Source organism: Akebia trifoliata, unplaced genomic scaffold, assembly GCF_017979445.1.
Source record: "Akebia trifoliata isolate Shusen 1 unplaced genomic scaffold, ASM1797944v1 Contig01401_ERROPOS500000, whole genome shotgun sequence".
Taxonomy (NCBI): Eukaryota; Viridiplantae; Streptophyta; class Magnoliopsida; order Ranunculales; family Lardizabalaceae; genus Akebia; species Akebia trifoliata.
Window position 1 is genome coordinate 69929 of NW_028237691.1, and position 27984 is coordinate 97912.

General features: G+C 35.1%; 1 protein-coding gene across 1 annotated transcript; it reads left to right on the forward strand.

Moving 5' to 3' along the window:
- The first annotated feature begins 4699 nt into the window (after positions 1-4699).
- On the forward strand, positions 4700-27831 carry LOC147380429 (protein DEFECTIVE IN EXINE FORMATION 1-like). Its single transcript, XM_086431703.1, has 13 exons — positions 4700-5110; positions 5399-5509; positions 15347-15429; positions 15525-15642; positions 16122-16282; positions 16763-17304; positions 17445-17515; positions 18284-18540; positions 23146-23327; positions 25855-26138; positions 26240-26357; positions 26903-27085; positions 27203-27831. Exons 1-13 carry the CDS (start codon positions 4947-4949, stop codon positions 27518-27520), a joined length of 2592 nt encoding a protein of 863 aa, XP_086287829.1. The 5' UTR covers positions 4700-4946; the 3' UTR covers positions 27521-27831.
- The last annotated feature ends 153 nt before the right edge of the window (positions 27832-27984 follow it).

Genomic DNA, 27984 nt, shown 5'->3' on the forward strand with positions numbered 1-27984 from the left:
GATTTAACATTGAAACCAACATAGAATTAATCAAAACAATTTTTATTTTTATTTATTTATTTATCTATCTATATATATATATTGCCACATGGTGAGGTCCACAACAAATCATCTTTTTGAGAAACATGCATAGTAAACCTTTTTTGTTCAAAAAATCCCTTAAGTTTATTAAATTTGTCACTTAAGAAACTTTAGGGTAAGAATTTGGCTAGCCTGACTAATTTAGTAGGATTTTCGATCTCACTAAAAGTCGTTGGGCACGACTATCCAATGCTTCAAATTTCATGGGGAATAAAAGGAAAAATTGAACGATTCCTGAAATTCCAAATTTAAAATTCAGGAATTAGAACCCTGATGGCATGGGATTATAAGGAAAGACATTGAGATTTTTACCAATGATTGAGATATAAAAGGCTCTTTTTTTTAAAAGGAAAACATATATATTTTTTATTATATAAAAAAAACAGATTTTTTATTATTAAAAAATAGATTTTTTTATTTAAGAAAAAAAATAGAGATTTTTATTTATTTAAACAAAAACAGAGATTTTTTTTATTAAAAAAAACATACTCTTTTTTATTTAGAAAAACATAATTTTTTTATTTAAAAAAATAGATTTTTTTTTATTAAAAAGAACATTCTTTTATTTAAAAAAATAGATTTCTTTTATTAAAAAAACAGTTTTCTTATTTTAAAACAGATTTTTTTCAAAATCTAGAAGACCATAATACATTAAAAAAAAAAATTATTTGTCAATCCAAGTCAACCCAACGACATTGAGTAAGATGTGATATTTTACTAACTTTGTCATGGTAGCATGACCCATAAAGTGATTCCAAATCAAATTTGGCTTGTTGTGTAACAAATTTCAAAAGTATTTTGTTATACAAATTGTTAACACGTACACCACTTATTTCTCATTATTTCTCTCTCTTACTTGAACTAATGCACTGGTCTCTACTCCTCCTAACAGAAATTTTATCTCTATTTATTATTTTTTTATTATTTTTGGCTCACAAATTAGAGGAACAAGATAAATACCACATAGACTCCATTGCAGTAAATATAAAATGACAAGCCATATTGTGCTGCTAGCAAACCGATAGGGGTAAAATACTAAAATCAGACTATTATAAAAGCACAATATACTGGTATAGTAAAAGATAAACAACAATGAATTTTTAAAGTGGTTTCAATACATGTCCTTATCAACCCAATCCACCATTCGTCCCATTTAGCATTGAATACCAGCTTCTTCAATGATACTTGATGAAGCCAATATCAATGAAAATTGTTGCAGAAGCGTTACCTAAAGCACATGATCCCGTGCTTCCTAATGACCCATGCGGGTTTCCACAAACCCAGATTTCCCCCAAAATTCAATGGTAATGGATTCAACGCCATACTTCTAACCCTTTCACACTGCAAGGACCGTTATTTATACTATAAAACAACACTTCAAACAGAGCATCCGTTTTGGCTAAAAAAATCGAAGTGCATAGGATGAGATTGTTAATGGCGAAAGTCTGAGGAGGTTTCGGGGTGCTGTAACAAATGTGAAATAATGGTTTAATAACAGAAAGCCATAGGTCTGTGGGTCATTGGTGGGCTGGTATGTTTGTGCTCAATATAGCCATCAATCTGGTCCCATGGTTATGGTTTGGGGAAGGGAGGTTTAAAGAATTGAATAATTTCTACATGTCGAATGCTCCAGCTTGATTTGGATTCCCAGTCGAAGTCATGGAAAGAAAAAATTACTGAAACAGAGATTCAAAAGAGAGAAGAAGAAGAGAGAGAGAGAGAGAGAGAGGAGTTAACGTCTCTCTCTGCTGCCCTCTTCTTTCTCTTTTGAGAAGGAGATGGAAAATTAAAAGGAACTCTTTTGCTATCGGCACACCACTCACAAATATAAAAATGTTAAGGGTTTAACACGTAAAAATGACTTTCTGTTACGGGCACATCATCGAGTTAAAACAATAAATTGCTGCTCTTGCTAACAGCATGCCAAAAAAAACTCTTTTTTTTTTTTTTTTTAATAAAACGTAATGCCAAGTGCAGATTGACACAAAAATAAAATAAAAACTAAAAAAAATGTTACAGATCAATTCCTAATAAATAAAAACTATATAAAAAAAAAATCTATATGATTTATAGTTATCACTCCGTCTTTAATGAAATCACCCTTTTGAAATACCCAAATTATTTAGGGTTGTTCCGAATGTTCTTAGATCGAACAAAAAAAAATATGCTAATCAAAATATTCAACATGATGATCAATAATAGAGTCAAAAGAAGGATAAACCATAAAAGTAAACAAATAAACTAAAATAATAAAATAAAAAAATAAAAAGGTCTCTACTGGCAATGCTACCCATACTTGGGACTTTTCAAGTCTGATCCTCAATTGTCCCCAGTAGAGTCGCCACTGAAAGCGCCCTCTATCCGCGGGGTGCGCGGATCCGCTTTTGACCCTTGAGGTTTGGGAGTCGCCACCTAGTTGTTAAGGTGTAGGAACCAAACTGATTCTAAAAAAGGTAAACTAATCTACGAAAGAGAAAAGAGTCCAGGGATCACATTACGGGGTTGGAAGGTGTTAGGCACCAACCCCGCCCGACCAAAGCCGGTCTCTACTAACTTCCCAAATAAATCACATTGCTAAAAACCTAGATAAAAATAAAAATAAAAAAATTTCATACATTTCCGATAGCAAGGATTTTGTTCCCTCAGATCTGACAAAAAATAGCTCCTTGTACTGTACTCCCTTGCTTCGTTCTGTCTCCGGATTTGATTTTGGATCTCCGAGGCAAGGTATCTCCTTATTTTTGGATCTGAACTCTTCAAGTTTGTTGTAGATTTTGAGATGTTTTTGGAAGGTATTTAAGCGTTTCTTATGCTAAAATCGAAGGAGGGATGTTAGGTAAGGAGTTGGGACTCCAAAACTAGGGTTTATGGGAGGCTAAGGGGGCTTTTATACCTACTTCTCTTAGGGTTTATGATTTGATACGACAATAGGGTGTGAGCACCTCTATTTATAGAATTTTTTAAGGATTGATTTGGATAGAGTTAGTATTTAATTAGAGTTCTTTTAATTAGAGTTGTGTTTTAGTTAGACTTGTTTTAAGTAGAATTGTGTTTTAATTAGAATTGTTTTAGGTGGAATTGTTTTTTAGTTAGAACTCTATTAGATAGAGTTATTATTTAATTAGAATTCTATTATGATTTTTGGTCTTATTTGATTGACTTTTAATGTTTTGACTTTAGTCTTAATTGATTGACTTTTAATATCTTGACTTTAGTCTTGCTTAATTGACTTTAATTTTGACTTCAGTCTTGCTTGATTGACTTTAATTTTGACTTCAGTCTTGCTTGATTGATTTTAAATTTTTGGAGAACCCCCCTCTAAAATATCTTTAATTCTTTGGACCCCCAAATGGAGGGGTCCTTAAAGAAATATCTCACGAACCCTCAACAATTTTGCTTGAGAGCCCGATTGATCGATTTCTTTGGTTCAAAATTTTAAATTAATTTCATTAATGTTTCACTTTAATTATTTAATGTTTTATTTATTAATTTCGAATTTTTTAATTATGAAAATTGTGAAATTACTGTTTTGCCCCCGGATAGGACTTTTCACGTTTTAAATCGGTTTTTAATGTTCTAAGATGTTTTAGAATCGATTTTTCGTAAGAAATTCAATGAAAATATTAGTTTGTGTCATTTATGAAATTTTTTGTGTGAAATGGTTGTGAACTTTATGAGGTGCATTTTCGTAATTTTGTCGAATTCTATGAAAATTGGCTAAACGATTTATTTGATTTTAATTTATTATTTTATGTGTTTGAATGGGTTTTCCTAAGCGTAATGTAGGCTCTAGGGTTGTTTTGATGTTAGGGGTATTTTGGTAATTTGATAATTTTTTAGTGATTTTTATCGTGAAGCTTCTTTTTGTCTGAAAAATGATGATTTCTATGTTTCTGGAGTCGTATTTTCCTAGCGTAGCGTGGTTTCTAAGGTTTTGTCAGTTTGAGATACCTCATCCGGATTTCTGAAACACATCTGGTAACAAAATAAAGCAATGGAATACACATCCATGGGAATCATTGCGATCGGGTTGACGAGTTGATTAATCAGGCGGATGCAAAAATGGGGTGTCTACACCTTGGTCGAATCATCATTTATTAAATTCTTTTGAGTACATCCGAGAGTTGTTGAACCTCTGTTATTGTGCTTGTAATCGATGTTTTCTTATTGAATCTTGGGAGGAACCACCCCTTAAAATACGAGAGTGGGGTGATTCTTCCCTTTAGGACAACGTGCTCAGCACATGCCTCGGGTTGCATTATCCAACATTTGAAGTTACATATGCTGCTGTAGATCACTTGGTGGTCCAAAGTTTTGCTACAAAACTTTGTTCCCATTGCTGCCACTCAAATCAGTTGCATTTGGATTTATTTCTCTTCTATTTGCTCTGAATCTTCAATTTGAATCAGTCCAATTTGTTTTTCTCGTTGGTTAATCGATCCGGTTTAGTTTTGATTAGTTCGAATTAATTACTACCAATTATTTTCCTACCAGTAACATCTGTGTGTGTGGGTGGAAGGGGAGATAAGTGGAATTGTCAGAATGATTGGGTGTCAATATGGAATTATGTCAAACCACGGGGATTAAAGTTTAGTTTTGTCATTAAGGTGGCGCGCTTACGTCAAATGCAAATCGACCGATTCAAATCGGTAACGACACCAACTGGTAGCAGAAGTTTTAGTTGTCGTGAGGTCGACCGAAATCTTCCATTGCTGCCTTGCTGGTCGCTCTCAGAGTCTTAACTTAGGGTTTTTAACCGATACGATCGATAAATAAACTCTTCAAATTAGGGTTTCTTTCTGTTCCATCTATTAATCGATCACCTCAGCTAGTTTTGCATTAATTCTGAAGCAGACGAAGATCTGATGAAATCCCCCACGACTAAGTCGATCTTGCTCTGTTTCCTTCTCTACACTTCTTTGAATTTCATCTATGTTGTCTCCGAGTCCGAAACGCAACCTGGCCAATCGAAGAAAAACAAGTTTCTGGAACGAGAGGCGACCGACGATGCCCTAGGATATCCTGATATGTTAGTTCAATCTCTCTCTCTCTCTCTTTCATTTTTTTTGGATTATTTTTTGTTGAAACAACCCGATCAAATCGTAGAAATCGAATCAAATTGTAAAATTTGGTTTTTTTAATCGACTATCATATGTAATTTTGCTGGAAATTAGGGATTCGAGCTATTTCATTCCTATAATATATTGGTTGATTACTCGCATCTTCGTAATGATTTGATGTTTTAAAGATCATATTAGATTAGATATATGTGTTTCATGTCTATTAAATTGATTCATTTTTTTCATCTGTACTGTAGAGATGAGGAATCTTTGTTGAACACAAAATGTCCTCGGAATTTGGAACTAAGATGGCAGACTGAAGTTAGCTCTAGCATATATGCAACCCCATTGATCGCTGATATCAACAGGTAGAAGCTCTGCACCATCAAGAACAAGTATATTAGTCCCACATTTACTCTGTAGTTCAGTAACTAATTCGTGTGGTTCTTTGTCTGGTTAAAGTGTGTGGGTGTTGATACCATGACTGGGATTCAAATCCCACCCTCACCTACTAAATTACTAATCACTGACTCACTCGTGTATTATTAACAAAAATAAAAATGATTTGCATAGAATAATGGAAACAAATGTAAACTGATACTTTTTATAAATAATGGGTCAGATGGATAATTTTTATTATTTGATTTATATTGAAAGTGGTTTCACATTGTAAGTGTGAGGGTTTGTGACGGGGACATCAGATCATCACCCTCTAAATATTCCCATATGAGAAGTAAATCACAAGCTTCCTTGTGGATTGGTGATAGCTACGGAAATGACTTGAAAACCCCATGTGCAAGATCTTTTGAAGACTCCACACTGGAGAGTGCATATGGGTTGCATTTAGATCGAGGATGACTTGTTGGTTGAATTAGAATGACTAACGTGTGACCATAGTGTTAGAATACTTAGGATTTATTTAATTTTTTGTTTTGGACTTTATTTGAATTTTTTTATATATGTTTTGGGCTTATTTTTATGTTTTATTGGCTCATGGTCATAGTATAGATGCTTCGGGGTAGTTTAGTAACTTTAGGTTGTCTTTTATTTAAACTTTTAAGATTTGAAATTTTAGGAGAGAAGGTTACGAAAATTAGATAATTTTTGTAATTTATATTTTACTTATGGGTAACTTAGGTCTTTTCTCTTTAGGATTTTGTTTATATTATTTAAAGACATCTTTATGTTATTTTATGGAGTTTTTTTAATACAATTTACAGAATTTCTGATTTTCCTATCTTGAATGTTGTGGCATTCATCTTGGTGAGTAAGAATCATCTCTCTTCTAGTTTTTTCTTGGTTTGCTGGTATAGTCTAATTTTCTTTTTCTTTTCATTTTGTATTCATCGTTTTCTGTTAATAAACCCTAGGTGAGCCCTTACTAACGTCTTTTTAGAGATCTTACACATACTTGAACCCACCAAAACCCCTACCAAAACTACAATGTTGTTGTCCAGCCCAAACCAGTCTAGAAACCCTTATCTAGTTGACCTAAATCAAACACATAATCATCCCTATTTGCTGTTCAATAATTTACAGTAGGCTTAGACCATCTTAAAATCCTTATTTTTATTAATCTAACTTTTTCTAACCCTAGATCTAACCTTAGGAACTTTAATTTTCTAGATCTTCTTAGATATTGTTAGACTAATACCTTAGGTTAGTTGGAAGTTATACCTTCCATAAGATCTCTCAATTTAATATTTTAAATTCAGATTAGCGGGAATTAAAACAATCTAGAATTATTTGTTAGTTATTTACTAGACTTTTCTTATTTCATTGTGGTAGAATCCGGTAGCTTATAATATTCATTGTCCTTGATAATTTTTTTATAATCTTAGAACCATCATTTTAGTTAGTTCATAGTCCTGCATCATATTTAGCTTAGGGTTTTATCACCACACATCTGGAATATGATTCATATAAATTTTTGAGTGCATTGCATTAAGTTTTGGGACAAATCAAGTCTTAGGTTGCGCATCTGTCAACTCGTAGTGTTAGGGGTGACCACCCTGAGGTGGATCTTGCTGAGCTTACCCGAGCAGTAGTAACCCTTTCAGACCGTGTGGCTCAAAATACCACCAAGATAAATGCTCGCTTGACCGTATTGGAGTCTGCCTTATAGAACAACCTTGATGCCTTAGATGACACTAAGGGTAATATTGGAGGTCAAGGTATAGGTCTAGTAGGTCGAGGCAGAGGATGAGGTAGATTACCTCCACCATGACATGTTGAGGTTCGAGATCCTTATGATCTTGATGATAGAGTTATGCGTAGCATCAAGATTAAGGCCCAAACTTTGATGTACGACTTGATCCAAAGGTTTTTCTTGATTGGTTATCAGACATAGACCACTTTTTTTGAGTGGCATGAGATGTTTGAAGATTGTAGGATGATGTTTGCCAAGGTGAAATTAGTGGGCCAAGCAAAGCTCTATCGGACTAATGTTAAACACAAAATTGAGAGAGTTGATGAGTATCCCATTGTTAATTGGGCTGAGATGAAAGAGAAACTCAAGGAGAAATATCTTCCCTTGTCCTATCAAGAGAGACTTTTAGATCAATTGCAAACCCGTCGCCAGGGATCTATGACTGCCAATGCATACAACACAAAATTTGATAGAGTACATGATGTGATGTGATGTTAATGAAAGTCCCCGTGTGACCCTCTCTAGATTTATAATGGGCTTACGTCCCAAGCTTTAAAAAGAGCTCATACCCCATGATGTGAGTAGTTTAGATCATGCTTATCAAATTGTACCAAAACTATTAACGGTACACAAAACCTGAATTTGTGAGGAGAGTTGACTCCCGTGAGACTACTGCCAAGTCTGTCCCTACGGGAACGAAACCTATTTTCGGAAATTAATTACCTCGAACAAATTCCAATAATCCACCCAATGTTAGAGATATCAAAGGGAAGGGAATAGCTAGTGAAAGTTCCAGGGGAAATGATTAGTTACAATGCTTTGATTGTGGAGGATTTGGATACTTTCAAAGTAAATGTCCCTCGAGAAATCCCAACAAAGCGTTATTGATTGAGGGGACATAGGAAAATAACTAAGGTGAGTTTGATGAAGAAGTTTATCAGCCCACCGGTGGAGCTAGTGAAGAGGATTGTGAGGGTACTGAGGATCTCTCAAGAGACATGACTAGCGTCACGGTTGTTAGGTGTGCGCTAGCCCAAATTAGAGAAAATGATGATTGGCGAAGGTTTTCTATTTTCCACACCTGCATCAAGTGTGGTGATAAGAATTGTAACTTAATCATTGACAACGGGAGTTGCACAAATGTAGTTGCTTTCTTTACTTTTTCCTATTTAGGATTGAAGCCTACCCTTAGCCATATCGAGTTGTGTGGGTTGATGCATCATCTATTCTTGTTTCCCAACGGTGCCAGGTTCTTATTGAAATTGGTTCTTACAAAGACATGGGGTGATGTTGTGCCTATGGATGTGGGTCACATCATTTTGGGTAGGCTTTGGTTATATGATAGAGATGTAACACTATTCTGCTGGACGAATTTGTCACACCCCGAAATCCCAACACGAATCCCTATGATTCATCAGTCAGAATCTCGAGGTGTGAGGTAATCAATCACACAACCTGATAGAACATTCACAAATAATAATACTTATGAAAAGAAAATATACGCAGCAGAATAAACATTTGACTAACATCTATACGAGAGTCTAGAGTAAGCGGAAGAAATCGACAAACACTGATATAAGTCAAGATCCTAAATCTCATAATTCATCAGGTTACAAAATTTTCTAAACTAACATATTTCTTATCTACAAACAAAAACCACTAGGATTCCCTACTAATCCTCAAAGACACGGTGGTGGCAAGACATCAATTTGTTCTTCCTCGAGGACCTCCTCAAAAGACTCCTCAAAGAACGGCTCTTCAATAGCTGAATAATCTAAAAGAGGAAGGATAAGGTGAGTAACAGGGGAATGTTACTCAGCAGGATGAACGCCGTTCTAACAGCGAGTCATACATGCACGAGTAATCATCAGATCAATTAAATAATGCAAGTTTTCATAATGTAACATACGATAAATGTCTAAGCATACTCAGTAAACAGTTACAATAACTTTCAATCATTTAAAGTAACATATGCATCTTTTAAATGAAAACATCTATCAATCATTACAAAATAAGAAAGAGATACATAATAAGAACACGGCGGTGTAATCGATAAGAGAGCAGAGGAACATGCCGATATAACCGCCTCGGCTATGACAATACGATATTCCAAACTTAACCTCCGATGTGGAATCCCATCGTTATAAATCTGATTTTGTGGCCGGTCTAGCATACCACGGTTGGATGACCATTTATCCGGCTCAGATTGACCATTGACCAAGAACCCAATACTGAGTTCAACTAACAATGAGGTCAACCGTTTAACGACTACAGACTAAAAGTGATCACTAACTAGCCCAGGAGACCCCTCGCGTCGAAACCTATCAAAAGGCAATACATGTGAACTCCGCCTAGCTCTACACTATACAGAGACCGCCTTTACACACAACGTTTCCCAGGAAATAAGTAGGAGAAATTCCCAGATTTCATAAGCTGTAATATGCTCTAAGGTATCCCATACTACCGAAGAGCATATAACATCTAGTGTTATCCTAGATTGACTCGCTGCTTCCGGATACACAGCAACGCGTCACTCTTTATGGGTTTTCTACAAACCTTTACTGGTAAACAAAATAATTTATTTTGTATATAATATATCATTTCGTTTAATCGAAAATACAAACAAAGTCTGGTAGTGCCCTCCAGTGACAGTTATCTGTCATTTCCATCCATCAACCATCTCATCCCTCTATCTATCTATCACGTTTTACGTGGCATGGCCACTACGTAGAACTGGAGGCACTGTCCCATCAATCAGTTGAGAACATACGTTCTCTCTATCCATCCATCAATTAAATCGATCAATCTATCATCTAATTTCCTACATATCTATTAAAGTAATTAAAGTAATTCGAAATCCATAAAGCATCAACCAATTCCATTCGATGGTTTTGGTTGAGTCGAGAGACTCGAAAACAAAGATAAAACCATAAGACATAAAAGCTGAAAATCTGTGAAAATTTAATTAAGTGTTGAAAAAATGATTTTTCAAAGTCGAAATTGAAAACGAATTATTTATTTATTTATTAAAGAACTTAAAGTAATACTTAATTGTTTTTAATGAAATAAAGGTAGGAAATGGGTATACATACTATATGGAAACAACACAAACAAAATTAGAACCAAATTCAACATTCGGATACTTTTCCGAATTGCTGATTTTCATCGAAACTCGATCAAAATTGATCCAAATATTATACCAACTATAAAATGCTTTTATTACATCAAATGAACTAAAACCAATCATAAATAAGCATGCAAACATGATTCAAATCGTTCAAATATGTATAAACTTAATGAAACGATCGATTTATCAACAATCATATGGATTTTCTATGAAGTTATCGCATAACTAGAAGGTAGAAGGGAAGGCAACCTACCTCAAGCTATTTTTAACGGTTGAACGGAGTTTAAAATCGCCTCCAGCCAATCTCCAAATTTTTCTTCTGGTGAAAATCGGATCTCTTTGCGTCCACGCGTAACCCTCGGCGAGAGGAACAACTTTCCTTCTTACGTCTAAGCTCAGATCGTTCTCGTTTAGTGTAGATCTGAGTTTCAAATATTGAAGGAAAAGGGTTGAGATTTGTTTGGAGAAGAGAATAAGAAAAATCTGATTTTTCTAATAGAATTCAGATATTTATATAACTTAAGTTGGGACATACTTGTCATTTTGGGAATTGTTTTTCCCGAATGCCGAATTGGACAAACTTATACTCTATTTCGGGTGATTTTTCGACACGAATCTAATGGTATGATCGGTTTCATCAAATTACGTCTCTAAGGTGTCATTTACCTATTGGGAAAATATATAATGCGAAACTCGAGGATTTGATAATTTTTTCAATCGACTTCAGATTTAGGCGTGCTTACAGGCTAAAGTATGTTTCTGGATCCTTCTAAATCTATTGGTGAAGTTAATTTTCCTCAAATATTAAAATTTAAGAATCTATACTTTTAAATTAATGCACAGATATAAAATTCTTTCCTTGAGATACATTTTAGGATTTTCAAGTCATTACAGAATTCATGTTCATTCACCTATTAAGGCAAAAGGATTAAGTTTAATCCTCTCCAATCCAAACCTACTATAGTGGGAAAACAGTGTGAGTAAGGGCAAACAAAAGAATAATTCTAATACCCTTCATATTGTTAGTTCCATAAAATTTGAGAGGGAGACAAAGGATGAGGCTACCTTTTATGTTCTGGTTACCAAAGAAGTCTCACCAGAGTCCAGCTTAGAAGTACCACAAAAAGTACTGCCCATTTTACAGAACTTCCAAGATATCTTCCCTGATTAATTTCCTAATGAACTCCTCTCATGTGTGACATTCAACATGAAATTGATCTAATCCCTGGAGCAATTCTGCCCAATTTACCACATTATAGGATGAATCCTATTGAAAATGCAGAGTTGAAGCAAATCTGGGAACTCTTACAAAAGGGATTTGTGAGGGAAAGTATGAGTCCTTGTGTTGTGCATGCTCTCCTTACACCAAAGAAAGATGGATCTTGGAGTATGTGTGTGGATAGTAGAGCAATTAATAAAATCACTGTCAAATATTGGTTTCCTATTCCGAGACTAGATGATATGTTGGATATGATGGTGGGTGCCACAATTTTCTCAAAGATTATTCTTAATAGTAGATACCACCAGATTTGCGTTCATCTTGGGGATGAATGGAAGACTGCCTTTAAAACGAATGATGGTCTTTATGAGTAGTTAGTCATGCCTTTCGGGTTAACCAATGTCCCAAGTACTTTTTATGAGGGTAATGACACATGTTGAGGCCTTTCATGAGCTTGGTAGTTTACTTAGACCATATCTTGTTATAGTAAATCCAAAGAACAACACCTAGACCACTTAAGGCACGTCTGTGATGATCTTAGAAAAGAGAAATTATTTGCAAACCGAAATAGTGCTCATTCCTGTTCAATCAAGTTATCTTCTTAGGTTTCATAGTTTCTTCTGATGGGATGTTAGTAGATCCTGAAAGGTAAGTGCTATAGTTAGTTGGCCCAAATTGAAGAATATACACAATGTTCGTAGCTTCCATGGTCTGGCTACATTCTACTGTTGGTTTATTTGAGGATTCAGCTCCATCATGGGCCCTATCACATATTGTATACAAATGAGGGAATTTAGATGGACTAATGCCGCAGCCAAAGCATTTAGGGAGATTAGGTCGAGGATATGACGGAAGCTCCCATCATGCACCTTCCAGATTTTAGCAAAGTCTTCAAGGTTGCATGTGATGCATCTGAGGTAGGCATAGGTGGAGTATTGAGTCAAGAAGGTCATCCAATTGCCTATTTTAGCGAGAAATTGAATGAGGCAAGAAAAAAATACTCTACTTATGACAAGGAATTTTATGTGGTAGTACAATCTTTATGATATTGGCGACATTACCTATTGCCGCAAGAATTCATGTTATTCTCAGATCATGAGCTCTTAAGTACCTTAGTTCCCAAAAGAAATTAAACCCAAGACATGCGAAGTGGGTTGAATTTCTACAAGAGTACACTTTTGTGTTAAACATAAAGTGGGAGTAGAGAATAAGCCAGCGGATGCATTGAGTCATAGGATTGCATTAGTACACTCTATGAGTGTTGAAGTAACCGGGTTTGAGCTATTAAAAGATGAATATTCCACGTGCGCAGATTTTGGGGAACTTTACACTTTACTCATGAATGATCCAATGAGAAATAACAATGGTTTTGTCCTACAAGATGGCTACTTGTTTAAGGGCACTAAACTTTGCATTCCTTGTACCTCATTGCGAGATTTTCCTATTTGGGAATTCCACTCTGGCAGGTTGGCTGGACATTTTGGGTGAGATAAGATTATTGCCATTGTTGAGGAAAGATTTCATTGGCCAAGTCTCAAACGGGATGTAGGCAAAATTGTTGGGCAATGTCGTACTTGTTAACTGGTAAAATAGAGAAAGCAGAATACTAGGTTGCATATGCCTTTGCCAATGCCACACTCCCTGTGGCAAGATATTAGTATGGACTTCATGCTTGGGCTTCCCAAGACTATCAGGAAGCACGATTCCATCTTTGTAGTAGTTCGTCGTTTTTATAAAATGGCTCATTTCCTACCTTGTTCCAAAACCTCTGACACTTCTAATGTGGCCAAAATATTTTTGAAGAGGTTGTTCATTTGCATGGATTATCAAAGACCATAGTATTTGATAGGGACATCAAGTTCATAAGTTACTTTTGGAAAATGTTATGGCATATGATGGGTACTAGACTACAATTTTCTTGCATACCACCATAGGTAGACGATCAAACTAAAGTGGTCAATAGGAGTGGGTACTAATGCGTATGTGATAGAGCTTCCATTGGACATGGGAATTAGTTCAACGTTTAATGTGGAAGATCTTGTGCCATTTCAAGGATCAACAATACCACCCAATATTTTTGACCCAACCCATGACCCATGGCATTTTCCATCACAAAGTTCCATACATTTGCCTCCACCTATTATACCTCAAAAACAAGAAGAAATAGATGATATCTTGGATCATCATGTGGTTTCAACCTGACATGGAGGATATCAGAAATTTCTTGTTAAGTGGAAGAACAGGCCAGATTCAGATTGCACTTGGATTACATAGGCAGAGTTACAAAAGATTGATCTGGACCTCTTGGGGCAATACAATAGTTTTGTTTCACCAAAGGTGAAATTTTCCCAGTCAGGAGAGTTGATGTGGACATCAGATCATCACCCTCTAAATATTACCATAGGAGAAGGAAATCACAAGCTTCCTTGTGGATTGGTGATAGTTACGAAAAGGACTTGAAGATCTCATGTGCAAGATCTTTTGAAGACTCTACATTGGATAGTGCATATGGGTTGCATTTGGATCGAGGACTTGTTGGTTGAATTAGAACTATCAACGCGTGACCATAGTTTTAGAATACTTAGGATTTATTTACTTATCAAAAAAAAATACTTAGGATTTATTTAATTTTCTGTTTTAGACTTTATTTTGGATTTTTTGGGCTTAATTTTATGTTTTATTGGTCCATGGCCATAGTATATATAGATGCTTGGGGGTAGTTTAATAACTTTAGGTTGTCTTTTATTTAAGTTTTTAAGATTTGAAATTTTAGGAGAGAGAAAGTTATGAAAATTAGATAATTTTTATAATTCATTCTTTACTTAAGGGTAGCTTAGGTCTTTTCTCTTTAGAGTTTTATTTATACTATTTAAAGACATCTTTATGTTATTTTATGGAGTATTTTTTTTTAATACAATTTACAGAATTTCTGGTTTTCCTATTTTGAATATTGTGGCATTAATCTTGGTAAGTAAGAATCATCTATCTCTTCTTCTATTTTCTTCTTGGTTTGCATGTATAGTCTAATTTTCTTTTTCTTTTTATCTTATTTTCATCGTTTTCTATTACTAAACCCTAGGTAAGTCTTTACCAACGTTCTTTTAGATATCCTACACATACTTGAACCTACCAAAACCCCTCCCAAAACTACAATGCTGTTGTCTAGCTCAAACCAATCCAAAAACTCTTATTTAGTCAACCTAAATCAACCACAAAATCATCCCTATTTACTGTCCAATAATTTACAGTAGGCTTAAACCATCCTAAAATCCTTATTTTTATTAATCTAATCTTATTCCAACTCTAGATCTAACCTTAAGAACTTTAATTTTCTAGATCTTAGATATTGTTAGATTAATACCCTAGGCTAGTTGGAAGTTCTACCTTCCATAAGATCCATCAATTTAATATTTTAAATTCAGATCGGTGGGACTTAAAACATTGTCTAGAATTATTTATTAGCTATTTATTAGACTTTTCTTATTTCTTTGTGGTAGAATCTGGTGCCTTATAATATTCATTATCCTTGATAATTTTTTTGTAATCTCCGAACCATCATTTTAGTTAGTTCATAATCCTACATCAGTTTGTTTTATGTATTTTGGTTCTTGTCTCTTTGTTCTCATTTATTTTATTTTTTGATACAAATTACAAATATAGTTGGCAGTTTGGTACTTTTATTGATAAAGATAACTATTTTGAGATTTCAGTGACGGGAAGCTTGATATAGTGGTGCCATCCTTTGTTCACTACTTGGAAGTGCTAGAAGGATCCGATGGAGATAAAATGCCAGGCATAATTTGATATTTCTTGATTGGTTTTAAGTTGGTTCTGTAAATTATCTCGTACAATTATCCTTTAACTTTCATGTCTTTTTTGACTTAACAGGGTGGCCTGCCTTCCACCAATCAACTGTTCATTCAAGTCCTCTGTTATTTGATATTGATAACGATGGTGTGAGAGAAGTAGTGTTGGCTACCTACAATGGTGAAGTGCTATTTTTCAGGTGATTATCTAACTAATTGGTGTATTATAATTTTGTTGGTGGTGCTTATAGTGAAAAAAATCACAATTAAATCACGATTGTAATAGTTGTTGATTAAATCTTGATTTTTTCAAAAAATCGCAACGCTTTAGAAAAAGCTTTAATTTTTCAAAAAATCACGATTAATCGTGATTTAATTGATGATTTTTAAAAGAAATAACAGTTTATTTTTATTTTAAGCATTTTTAACTGTTGTTTTATTATTTAATATATGAAATACATATTTTTTACATTTTCAAACTCACAAAAATTATTTTTATATTTTAATTTACCTGATGTTTTTCCAACTTAATCTGCTTTGACCGACTTTTTCCGAAGCTTTCTCTTGCCAAATTACTCCCAAACCTCCACTTTGTCACTAGGGTGGTGATTCATTCAGTTCCTGTAGCTTTACTCCAACAATTGCCTTATTCAGACTGGTCTTATTTTCCATATTTTAGGACCTCTGGCTACATGATGACAGATAAACTAGAGATACCTCGGAGAAAAGTTCGGAAAGATTGGTATGTAGGATTGCATTCAGATCCAGTGGACCGATCTCGTCCAGATGTCCAGGATGACTTACTTATTCAAGAGGCTGCTGAGATTAAATCAATGTTTGGTAAGTAATTATATGTTTCAAGATCTCCATGAAATGGCTGTCAAGAATGTATTGCACTTAGCAAACGAAGCATATCTATTTATCAGTTTTCCTTTTACAATTAAAGGTGTTGGTCACAAGCATACAAACAATAGTCGCAAGATCAACTCTTTGTTTTTTTTTTTTTTTTCAATTCGTCCAAGTTCTTAAAACTTACATACATGCAAAGAAATTTAATTTGGCTTTTCTGTTTATCTGAAATGTTCTGTAACACTTTTCTGTTTCTCCGCTTGAAATTCTCAATCTCAGATATCATAAAAAAATACTGAAGTTTTCAATTTCAATGAATTATGCACGTTCTTGGTCCCAACTTCAGGTCATTTACATACTTATTTTGTTGGATTTTCAAAAAATTTATTTGGTGCCTGTGTTTTTCTTTCTTTTAAGTTATAATTCTGTGACTAGTGACCAACTGTTTGAGAAAATCACGAATCTTTGTAGAAATGAATGGAAGTACACCTGGATCAAACTTTTCAATTTCTTCATCAAGTGGAGGGAACATTAGCTCCTCGGTGAATATTCCGCAGCCAGAGAATGCGGGGAAACTGAATGCTAGTCAAGCAGAAGGGAATATTAAGTTACCAACAAGTATGGGCAATTCCACTGGGGATGCTCACAATTCCACTGAGGATGCTCGCTCAGACGGGACCGTCAAAACAGAGAATGTAACGAATTCTGGAAGGCGGCTTCTTGAAGATACTGATTCAAAAGGGATACAGAGTGGTGGTTCTGAGTCTGATGTTAATAATAAAACCAATGAGGATGTTCGTAGTGCAACTGTGGAAAATGATGAAGGTTTGGAAGCTGAGGCTGATAAATCTTTTGAGTTATTCCGTGATAATGGTGAGCTAGCTGATGAATATAATTATGATTATGATGACTATGTTGATGAATCCATGTGGGGAGATGAGGAATGGAAGGAAGAGGAACATGAGAAAGTGGAGGATTATGTGAATATTGACTCGCACATCTTGTGCACTCCAGTAAGTTGAATATTTTTATGTAGCATTGTTTTGTTGAATATTTGATGGTATTCTGTTATTTTTAAGTTGTGGATAATGGAAGGAACAGATAATGTGATGGGGTATCTTCCAGCTAACCCGTAATTCTTTGGTTGTCCTAGGTTATAGCAGACATTGACAATGATGGTATTTCAGAAATGGTGGTTGCCGTGTCCTACTTCTTTGATCATGAGTAAGTTCTATTGACAATAACCAAATAAATTTATCATTTCTTATATCTATCTATCTACATGGACTGAGGGACCATGTAGAGCCTGGACTGAGGTTCGCATTTGGGTCACGTGAACTTCCCTGTTGGTCCAAATGACACCTCAGCCCTCTTGTTTGTGGTCTAGATTGGGTTTGAAAAAAAAAAAAGTTTTTTTTGGGCCAGATCTTGAGTTAGATAATGGACGGCCACCAAACTCCCTGATTTAAAATTTAAATCCTACTGTAAAATAATCTCTTAATTCAAAAAAAAAAAAAAAAATTTCGGGGGGGGGGGGGGGGGGTGGGGGGGGAGTTCATAAAGTTTTATGCTCTACGTACATGCGGCACCCGATGGTGTTTCTGGGTGCCACATTGATATATATTTCAAAAGTTAATGTTTTGTAACTTTTCAGAGTTTTTTTTTTCTTGGTTCATTTCTAAATTAAATGTTACAATCTTAAAATAGTTCACTTTGTCATATAATGCTGAGCAACCTTCTCTTACGCTTACAATTAGCATGCTATATCGAAAGAACATGCACTACGTGCAGTTGTCCATTGGTTTTAGAAGCAATCCGGTTTGCTTTGAAGTTTCAATTTTCACTATTATGGTGCAATCCTTCAGGTTCTGTCTTATTTTTTACTGCAATTTTCTTTCGAAACTTATGTTGGGTATTGATAATAATATAAATAAAGATTGCGCTCTTTTTCTAACTGATCTTAAATTAATGGACTGGTTTGTAAGTTGACAGGTACTACGACAACCCAGAACACTTATTAGAACTGGGTGGTATAGATATTGGGAAATACGTGGCAGGTGCTATTGTAGTTTTTAATCTTGACACAAAGCAAGTTAAGTGGACAACACCACTAGATCTAAGTACAGATACCGCAAACTTCCGTGCCTACATATATTCTTCTCCAACTGTGGCTGATTTGGATGGGGATGGGAACTTGGACATTCTTGTCGGGACTTCCTTTGGCTTGTTTTATGTTCTGGATCATCATGGTAATCTCCTAAGGGTGCATTATTGTTCATGATTAGATCATATTCTAGTATATCTTTCATTTCTATTGTTTACATCTATGAGCACCTACTTTTAGTTGTACCTGACAAGTGCCTGTACTGGAACCACTTTCCGTAACAAGTGAGAGGAATAGAAAACGGAGGAGACAGATTTGATTCATTAACTACTGGTCTTTCTGGCTTAAGCACTCATTTTAAAGGCCAGAGTTGTGTTTTTAATACTGTATTACCGTGTACATATTGTACTTTTGAAGCCAATTAGTACATGATGGCCAATTGTGGGAACCATCCAGTTCAGATCTTGTTTTGTTTAATGATTGTTTTTCATTTTTTACCCAAATCATTAGGTCGCTGGCATGTCCCGATCTTGATCCATGAATATGCCATGCACTCTCCTCGTGTTGTGCCACTGTTACGTTGACATTTTATTAATGCTTCTAGGCATTGCCCGGCTAGTTACAGTTTACTTGGTATGGTTACATTGATTTTTTTATAGGTAGTTACATTAATTAATTATTAGTTGTTTAGACACCGGTAGGGATCCTTTATGTTCCTACTTGTATGAGTATTATCAGATGTTTGTGTTTTACCATGTGTTCATGTTTTACCATGTATTTTACCCTGTACTCAGGTTGGAAAGGTCTTTGTCAAGGGACAACAAACCTGGATGAGGTCGTGATTGTTAGTGAGTATCGATTTTAGGGTGAGCTTTGGAAATTCTAATATAATTTGCAATATTGATCTTGAGAAAGCATATGACCACACCAATCTCAGGATTGGCTATTAATCCTGCTAAGAGTAAGTTTTTTGAGGTTGGATATCCCATTAAAGTTGACTGTTTGACAGTGATCCTTGGGTGTGAAGTTGGATTGTTCTGAACATCGCACCTAGGTTTACTTCTTGGGGTGCTCTATATAGGCAAAGCCATTTGGGATCCAGTCATCGAGGGAGTGGTAGGCATCTTGGTTCATGGAAATCTAGGTTTTTATCCAAGGGTGGCAAATTGACTCTTTTTAAAAGTGTTTTGTCTTGCATTCTGATCTACTTTCTCTTCTTGTTTAGTATTGCCTAGAAATGTGGAAAACCAATTGGGTAAGTTATTTCAAGATTTTTTGTGAACCACAAAGAGGGGGTGTAAGGGTTTTGAAATCTTAAGATCATCACGAACTACTTGGAAAAATGGTTGTGGGGTTTTGGTGTAGACCATGATATGCTCTAGAAGAGAGTTTTTTTTTTTTTTTTATGACGATTAGAAGAGAGTTAATGTCTCAAAATATGCGTCTAGAAACATGGGATGGGAGAGTGGGAAACGGGATCATATGGTTGTGGAGTGTGGAAAGGTGTACTAAAAATACTCCTTGAATACGTCGGTATCCTTTAGAGTGGGAAGGGGAACATGTTCTGATTTTGGAGGGTTTTTCTTTTTATTTTTTATTTTTATAATGCAAGGCATCCCACATCTCTTTTGGGATGGATTAGTCTCTATGGTAGCACTCCCTAACCCCACAGAAGTTTCCCAACATGCAACAGAGAAAATTAGAAGGCCAAAAAATTTCGAAGACACAACTAGAGGAAGCAAACTAATGGGAAAACCAAAGAACCTTGGAAGACCTATTATAGGAGGAAGAAGACTAATAAGCAAGCATTGATGTGGCATGAAGATGGGTCTTGTGATGTTGAGTTTTTGTGAGTTTTTTTTCTTATTTATAGTAGTCAAGAGGTATTTTGGTCTTTTTACATTTTAGTTGTGAGGGTCCAACAATTATTTTATGTTTTTTGAGTCTTATTTTATATTCCTTTAAAGTTTCAAGGCATTTGGTCAAGTCGTTAGGGAGTTATGAGTCTATTTTGTCGTTTTTGATTATTTTAGAAGTCAAGGGTAAATCTGTAATTTTGCCACTTAATTATGGAGTATGGATGCTCTAGCTATAAGTCTTAATAAATAATCTTTTTTCTCTTTTTGGAGGCTAATGAACAAAATCTGATTTGTGGCTGCGTAAGCAACCTTGGTGAGTGATTCTCGAACCCTTGAAGTGATTTCTAAGAGCCTTAGAGTGATGATTTTAGGGCTTTTCTCTCTATTTTCCTTTTCTCTACCATTGGTGAGAGACTTCTTGTTGGCTGATTGTATTCCTACATTAATTTGATTAACCAATTTTCATAATCAGCCTTGCATCACAAACTCTTGTCGCTAGTTTGTCATTAAGCCAACTCCTCCCTAGAGTACTTTGTGAGGATGGTTTGTGTGTATCTATCTAAAATCACAATTTTTGAAATTTTACCCATCTCTTGCTAAAAATGGGAAATTGTTTAGTTTGTGAACTCCAAAATAAAATGATTTCATTGGGTTCTATTATTGTGATCATGATTCAAAATCTCGGTTTGATTCGTATTGTTTCGTATGAAACATTTCGATTTTTCCAAATTCTAAGACGACACGTGATTGAAACCCAAAATATTCAAAATTTCGGTGGTTTTTCTGAAAAAAATAGAGTAAAAGGAAAGGGGGAGAGAAAAAGGAAGGAAGGAAGAGAGAGAGAGAGAGAGAGAGAGAGAGAGAGAGAGAGAGAGGAACATGGTTGCGCCAATTTGCTGAAGTTCATTTACAACGTCAAATTCATTGTAAGAGCCCCAACAGTCTTCTTTGTCGTCTTCTTTAGGTTAAAAAAAAAAAAAAAAAAACTCTTTTATGAAAATAATGAAGGCTGCACTGCAGTTGCTGTTTTTAATCGAAGACCTGCCCTTGACTTTAGTCTTCCATGAAAGATTGAGGTTATTTAGAGAAAGACCACCTATGTTTGTAAAATATCTGAAAAACCTTGTGCTTTCAAACTAATGATATGCCTCTTGACCACAGTCTTCTATGAAAGAATCCATTAAAAAGGTCAATTGAATGTTTCGGTGTTGTTTCGGTTTTCTCAAGGATGGTAGGAGGAAATACCACCTAGTAAGATGGAAGTTAATTCGCATGCCCAAGAAGAATGGGGGTTGGGGATTAGGGGGCTGAGACGAGTTAATAGAGCACTTTTAAGGAAATGGCTTTGGAGGTTCGGTGAAGAGAGGGGTTGTCTGTGGAGGAGTTTCATTATAGCTAAGTACGGGGTGAAGAAGTTAGGTTGGTATAGCGGTGAGGCTAAAGGCTCGTATAGGTGCAGTGTGTGGAAGGGGATCCTCAAAGTGAGTGAGGACTTGGAGAGAGATTAGATTCAAAGCAGACACGGGGGGACAAAATCAAATTCTGGGAAGATATTTGGTGTGGCACATCATCTCTCACAATTCAATTTCGTTTCTTGTACGCCTGTTCTCTTAAGAAGAACTACTCGATCCATCAGTGTTTGATTCGCAACGACTCCACTTCTAATTGGGAGTTGAGGTTCAGGAGAAACTTTAATGATTGAGAGCTAACAGAGATGACGTCTTTCCTTGATCTCTTGTATTCTTTTCATCTCAACGAAAGCGTTTTGGATAGGTAGGAATGGACGAGGGCGAAGGATCTAGGATTCTCTGTCCGCTCTTTCCACAAGTGGCTAATCCCTTTCACTGAGCAATCCTTCTCGGAGTCTATCATTTGGTCCAAGTTAGTTCCTTCTAAAATCTCCTTTTTTGTTTGGTTGGCTTCTTTAGGGAGGGTTTTTATGATGGACAATTTGATTGCTCGGGGATCGATTACTCTCAACTATTGTCCCCTTTGTTTGAGGGATGAGGAATTGGTTGACCATATTTTGATTCATTGCTCTTTTTCTCATGATATTTGGTCCCTTTTTTTTGGGTTTTTTGGTATTAACTGGGTCTTACCTCGAAAGTTCTTCTTGTTGTTAATATAATGGGCTAATAATGCTTTCTCCTCCAGAAAAAGACTTCTCTGGGCTATACTTCTCTCGGCTATTGCTTGGGGGTTGTGGAACAAGAGAAATAACAAGGTGTTCAAAAGTAAGGCAAGAAGCTCTCATGATGTTTCTTGGAGATCTTGGGCTTTTTGTACCTTTGGTCAAATCTAAACATAGAGTTTGCGGGAACTACTTTCGATGATTTTGCTTTTAGATGGAATTCCTTGTGTAATTTTTGATGTTTTGGAATTTTTTTGTTCGTTTTTTGCTTTTCTTTGAGGGGCTATCTCGGCCTTCTCTTCTTGTATTTTGTTCCTCTCTTTTCTTCAATATATTTTATACTTATAAAAATAAAATAAAAAATCAAAACAAGATTTTAAACCATGATTGTGATTCCTGCAATCTGTCGTGTCTGGACATCTTTGATACAAGCAAGCAGAAAGTGGATATTTGTTTTTTCACTAAACTGCTCAAACTCTATGAATCATGGGACCCATGGTGTTGAAATGCAGAAAACCATTCAAGATGTTATCTTGCTGATTAGTAGTTTTAAGATAACAAAATATAAGTTAATTTGCTTTTTTCTTGTGTTGATTTGTTGCTTTGTGAGTTTATATGGACTTTCCAAATAGTAGCAACATTTGGAATGAAGGTGTGAAATGAAAAAAATGTCTTGCCTTTTTATTGTGGTTAATTTTTAGTTTTGTTATGATTTTGATTCTCCTTAATGTTTTGGGCCTGACGTTTGTGAATTTACCAGGCAAGGTGAGAGATAAGTTTCCGCTTGAGATGGCTGAAATTCAGGGATCCGTAGTTGCAGCTGATATTAATGATGATGGCAAAATTGAACTGGTGACAGCTGATACTCATGGAAATATTGCTGCATGGACCACACAAGGACATGAGATTTGGGAAGTTCATCTAAAGAGTCTTGTTCCACAGGCAAGTACCTGTCACCAGTTCCTCTTCTCTTATTTTAAGAAAGATATTATAATTTCAAATTATGTAGGCACCCCAAAAGATTCTTGAGAAACAATACTAAGTAATATAGAAAATCTATTTGTAATGTGCAATCTGTATCGTTTTTTATACTGGATGAAGCTCTAATCTGACATTGTTTAATGTTTATTACTCAAAATTATCATCATCCAAGCCTTATCCCAAAAAAACGGGGTTGGATTAATTCTATTCCTCCATTCAATCCAGTCTAAAGCTATGTCTGTTAGTTCATGCTCTAACTACCTCAATCCACATTCTTTTCAGTCTTTTGCTCTCTTATAACCTTCAACTTGGACACACCTTTTAATTGGCTGTCATTGGCTTTCTTCATTGCTCGTGATCAAACCATCCCAATCTGCTTTCCCTTAGTTCATCATCTATTGGGGCTACTACCACTTTTACAGCTGTTTATTTCTAATTTTATCTTTGTTTGTATTTCCAATCATCCATTTCAGTATCCTCATCGTCTGTACTAAATTGTTGAATGTGTTATTTCTTGATTGTTCAACGTTCAGCTCTATAAAATATAGTTGGTCATACTACCATCTTAATATTTTATTTTAATTTGATTAGGATGCATTGGTCACATAATGCTCCAGAAGCATCTCGATTTTAACCATCCAACTTGAATTCTATTGATAACATCCTCATTCTCTTCATTCTTTTGAGTAATATGTGCAAAGTATCAAAAATAGATGTTTTGGGGTATTTTCTAGCAGTCAATTTCTACTGCCCCGTTTTCTCTATGGGTGTCACTAGTAGAGTTGCATTCCAAATATTCCATTTTGGTCCGCTACTTCTCTAATACATTAAACTATTTCATCCCATACCACTGTAGTTTCTACCTTAAAGTTCATTTATTCCTTTGTTAATTTATTTACAGAAGACAACTTTTTTCTCCCTTTAGAATCTACTACTTTATTCTCTTGCATTCTTATTTTCACTCTCTTTCTTTCATCTCTTAATTTAGACATCTGTAACTGTTAGCATTTTTGTGGTTAGACATTCCTTTGGAATAGCTTCAAATCCTTTCATATTGATTGCTCATTTCTCCTAAGTAGAAAAAGTATATCCAACTTTTATTTGTTCCATTCTTGAAAGTAACTAAATTTGCATCCTCTTTTCGATATATGTGTTCACTTTTGCAAGATCATTTGCCATCATAAATTCAAGGACTGAAATTTTCATATAATTTTTCTCCAAATCCAATTCCTCCATATACTCTTTCATATCCCTTACTTTCATTTGTACAACACTATTTATGTCTCATCCATAGTATTAAATTTCGACAAATTTCCACAAAACATACCGAAATATTTCCATTACCACAAGTTCTGGCACAAAATTTAACCGACAGTTTCTTTTTGTATGTATTTCGGTGGAAATCACTATTCATTTCTTGAAATATTTCGGTGAATAGTGAATTTCGGTCAATATGATCAAATCTTAGTTATAAAAATACAATATTTTGGTGGAAATATTTCAATGAATGGTAAATTTTGACCGAAATAGTTTGTGCTTTTAGAAAGAACTTGTAAATTTTTACACATAATGTTTACTAATACAAAATTGCGGATAATATTCATCTGTTAATTTAAATGAATTATGATTACTTAGTTATCTATTTCATCTTAATTTAATGTATTCTAAGCATATTAGTACATTTATGTAAGCATGCATACAATCGATCATGTTTTAATTAGTATTTATTTATACTTGTTAAAAAAATAAAAGAAATATAATAGCACATGAATGCAATACTTAACTTCAGTGTCTTACATATTAAGTTGTATGTAGTTAAACAACATTATTATTCTTATTTCCATTGTCAGCCTCTCAATACATGTGCATATACGTAGCAAAATGTTGTTGATATCAATATGACACTCCATATGGTGGTTTATTGTATTTTGATGACTTAATGAGTGTGTTTTAATGCCTATTTTATTATTTCCTACAGGTGAATGAAAATTTCTTCAATATTTCTGTCATTTCCAAAACTGAATTGATTTCCACACTAATCGAAATATTTCCATTCCCAAAATAAATGCCAAAATCGAAATTTAATACCTTGGTCTCATCCCATAAATAGCATCTCTCCATTGGGTTTCTTTGAATGAGTTCATCCAAGTCTTCCCAGAATTGTTCCTATGCAATCATTGATTTGAAAATTTTCCAAGTAATCTTGGGCTGTGCTGGAAGCCTAACCTGACTCTTGGATGAGTCATGCTCCTACAAGCTTAGCCGGATTAAGATGGAGTAACTCTGTAATATAAAATAATATTGATATTTTTTCTCACTACCCAGTAGTGTAATATGATGTCAAAATTTGTTCCCTTCAAAGCAGTGAATAAGTTGGTCATTCTGACAGGCAGTAGTCCCCATTTTTTAATAACTACTTTCTCTTCGTTTTCTGAGAAATCCATTGTATTTCAATCTCATGTAATAATCATTTATATATGTTGACCAGGGTCCAACGGTTGGCGATGTAGATGGTGATGGTCATACTGATGTTGTAGTATCAACACACTCAGGAAATATATATGTTCTGAATGGCAAGGATGGGTCATTCGTCCGTCCCTATCCATACCGCACTCATGGGAGAGTGATGAATCAAGTTCTTCTGGTAGATCTAAGCAAACGTGGGGAGAAACCGAAGGGACTCACACTTGTCACAACATCATTTGATGGTTATTTGTACCTTATTGATGGACCGACATCATGTACTGATGTTGTTGATCTTGGAGAAACTTCGTAAGATGCGCCTTCATCTTTTGATGCCATTAAATTAGCCACTTCTTTCTGGCATTCAAAAAAATATATATGTATCCATATATTGAATCTTTGTGTGACAGATATAGCATGGTCCTGGCAGACAATGTTGATGGTGGGGATGATCTTGATCTTATTGTTACAACCATGAACGGCAATGTATTCTGCTTCTCAACTCCTGCACCACATCATCCCCTCAAGGTATAGTAGATCTCAACTTGAAGAAATCATATCTTTCTTTTTTTCTAATAGAAAGACCTTCAATTGATTAAAATTACACACAGAGGAAAGCAAACTAACCATATCTTTGGGGTAGAAAGTCTGGGGGTTTTACATTGTTTTACGAGAAACACGTTTCCTTACTAACTTAGTAAGATCTTAAGCCTTTCTAAGGTCGTTTTACTCAAATGGATTATCACATTAGCAATCCAACACCACATCCCTCTAAATTTCATTGAAAAGCTCGGATCCAAAAAAAAAAAAAGTTTCAAAAACAATTTCCTTTGGGTTTGATCAAAGGTTTTGAAAATGGACTGCTACCAAACTTCCACCCAACTCCAAAATTAAAAATTAAAAATTCAATGGTGAAAAATAAAGTTTTTAAATTTTTTTTTGTTTTTCAAAGTCCATAGAATTTTGTCCTCTAAAACCCTGAAGCATCGGATCATGTTTTTTAATGTCACAAGGTGAATCCAAGGACCCTTAGTAAGGCTAGTAGGACTCTTGTTTTACATATTTCCTTTCAGGCATGGAGATCAATTAATCAAGGGAGGAATAATGTTGCAAATCGGAACAACCGTGAAGGAATTTTTGTTACACCTGCATCTAGAATTTTCCGTGACGAGGAAGGCAAGAATTTCTGGGTGGAGATTGAGATTGTTGACAAATACAGATTTCCATCGGGATCTCAAGCACCTTATAATGTCACTGTAAGCTCCAGTTGTCTCTCTCTCACACATGCAACACTCACAGCTTGCATTGTTAAAGTTTTACTCATAACTCAACTTACAGTTTTTTGCCTTTTTTATAATTTAAATATGTTACAGACAACCTTACTGGTTCCTGGGAATTACCAAGGAGAAAGGCGTATGACCTTCAACACAGTCTATGATGGTCCTGGAAAATACCGGATAAAGCTTCCAACAGTACCGGTCCGGACCACAGGGACTGTCCTAGTGGAGATGGTCGACAAGAATGGACTCTATTTCTCTGATGATTTCTCCCTCACCTTCCATATGCATTACTACAAACTCTTGAAATGGCTTTTGGTTCTCCCAATGCTTGGGATGTTTGCTGTGCTTGTAGTCCTTCGTCCACAAGAAACAATGCCATTGCCGTCCTTCTCACGAAATACAGATCTGTGATGATTCCCTTTGCCATGCCAAACTTTATGCATTGCAATTGAGGAATATGTTCCCAAAATTCTGGTTCTAATGCTCATCATCTCCATGGATGTCAATTTCACCTCTTTTTGGTGGTTTTACATGTAATATTAGGGTTTTTTTTTTCTTTATTTTATGTTGTCGCAGATAAAAAAAAAAATGTAACAGGAACTTTTCAAAGTTGAGTTAGGCTGCGGATTGATATGATATGAACCAATAAGAACTAATGTGTGGAAAGTTAAAGCCACGTTACTTAAGGGTGAATCACACCAGCTCTATTATTTCTCTTTCCACTAGACTTCCCAGTTGAATTAAACGCAAACCATATCATATCATCTTTATTGTTTTATTATTTTCTGTGTTTCTATCTGAAGTTATAACACTACCTGGAGTCTTTCAAGAAAAGAACATGTGTTTCTGGTTCTCTTGAATCCTAGGGATGTTAA

What these genes read in the sequence shown, in the direction of transcription:
- LOC147380429 (XM_086431703.1), top strand. Translation starts at nt 4,947, where the DNA reads ATGAAATCCCCCACGACTAAGTCGATCTTGCTCTGTTTCCTTCTCTAC. An exon ending in TTATGTTCTGGATCATCATG is followed by an intron (nt 18,541 to 23,145) that starts GTAATCTCCTAA and finishes TGAATTTACCAG; the next exon opens with GCAAGGTGAGAGATAAGTTT. An exon ending in CACCACATCATCCCCTCAAG is followed by an intron (nt 26,358 to 26,902) that starts GTATAGTAGATC and finishes ATTTCCTTTCAG; the next exon opens with GCATGGAGATCAATTAATCA.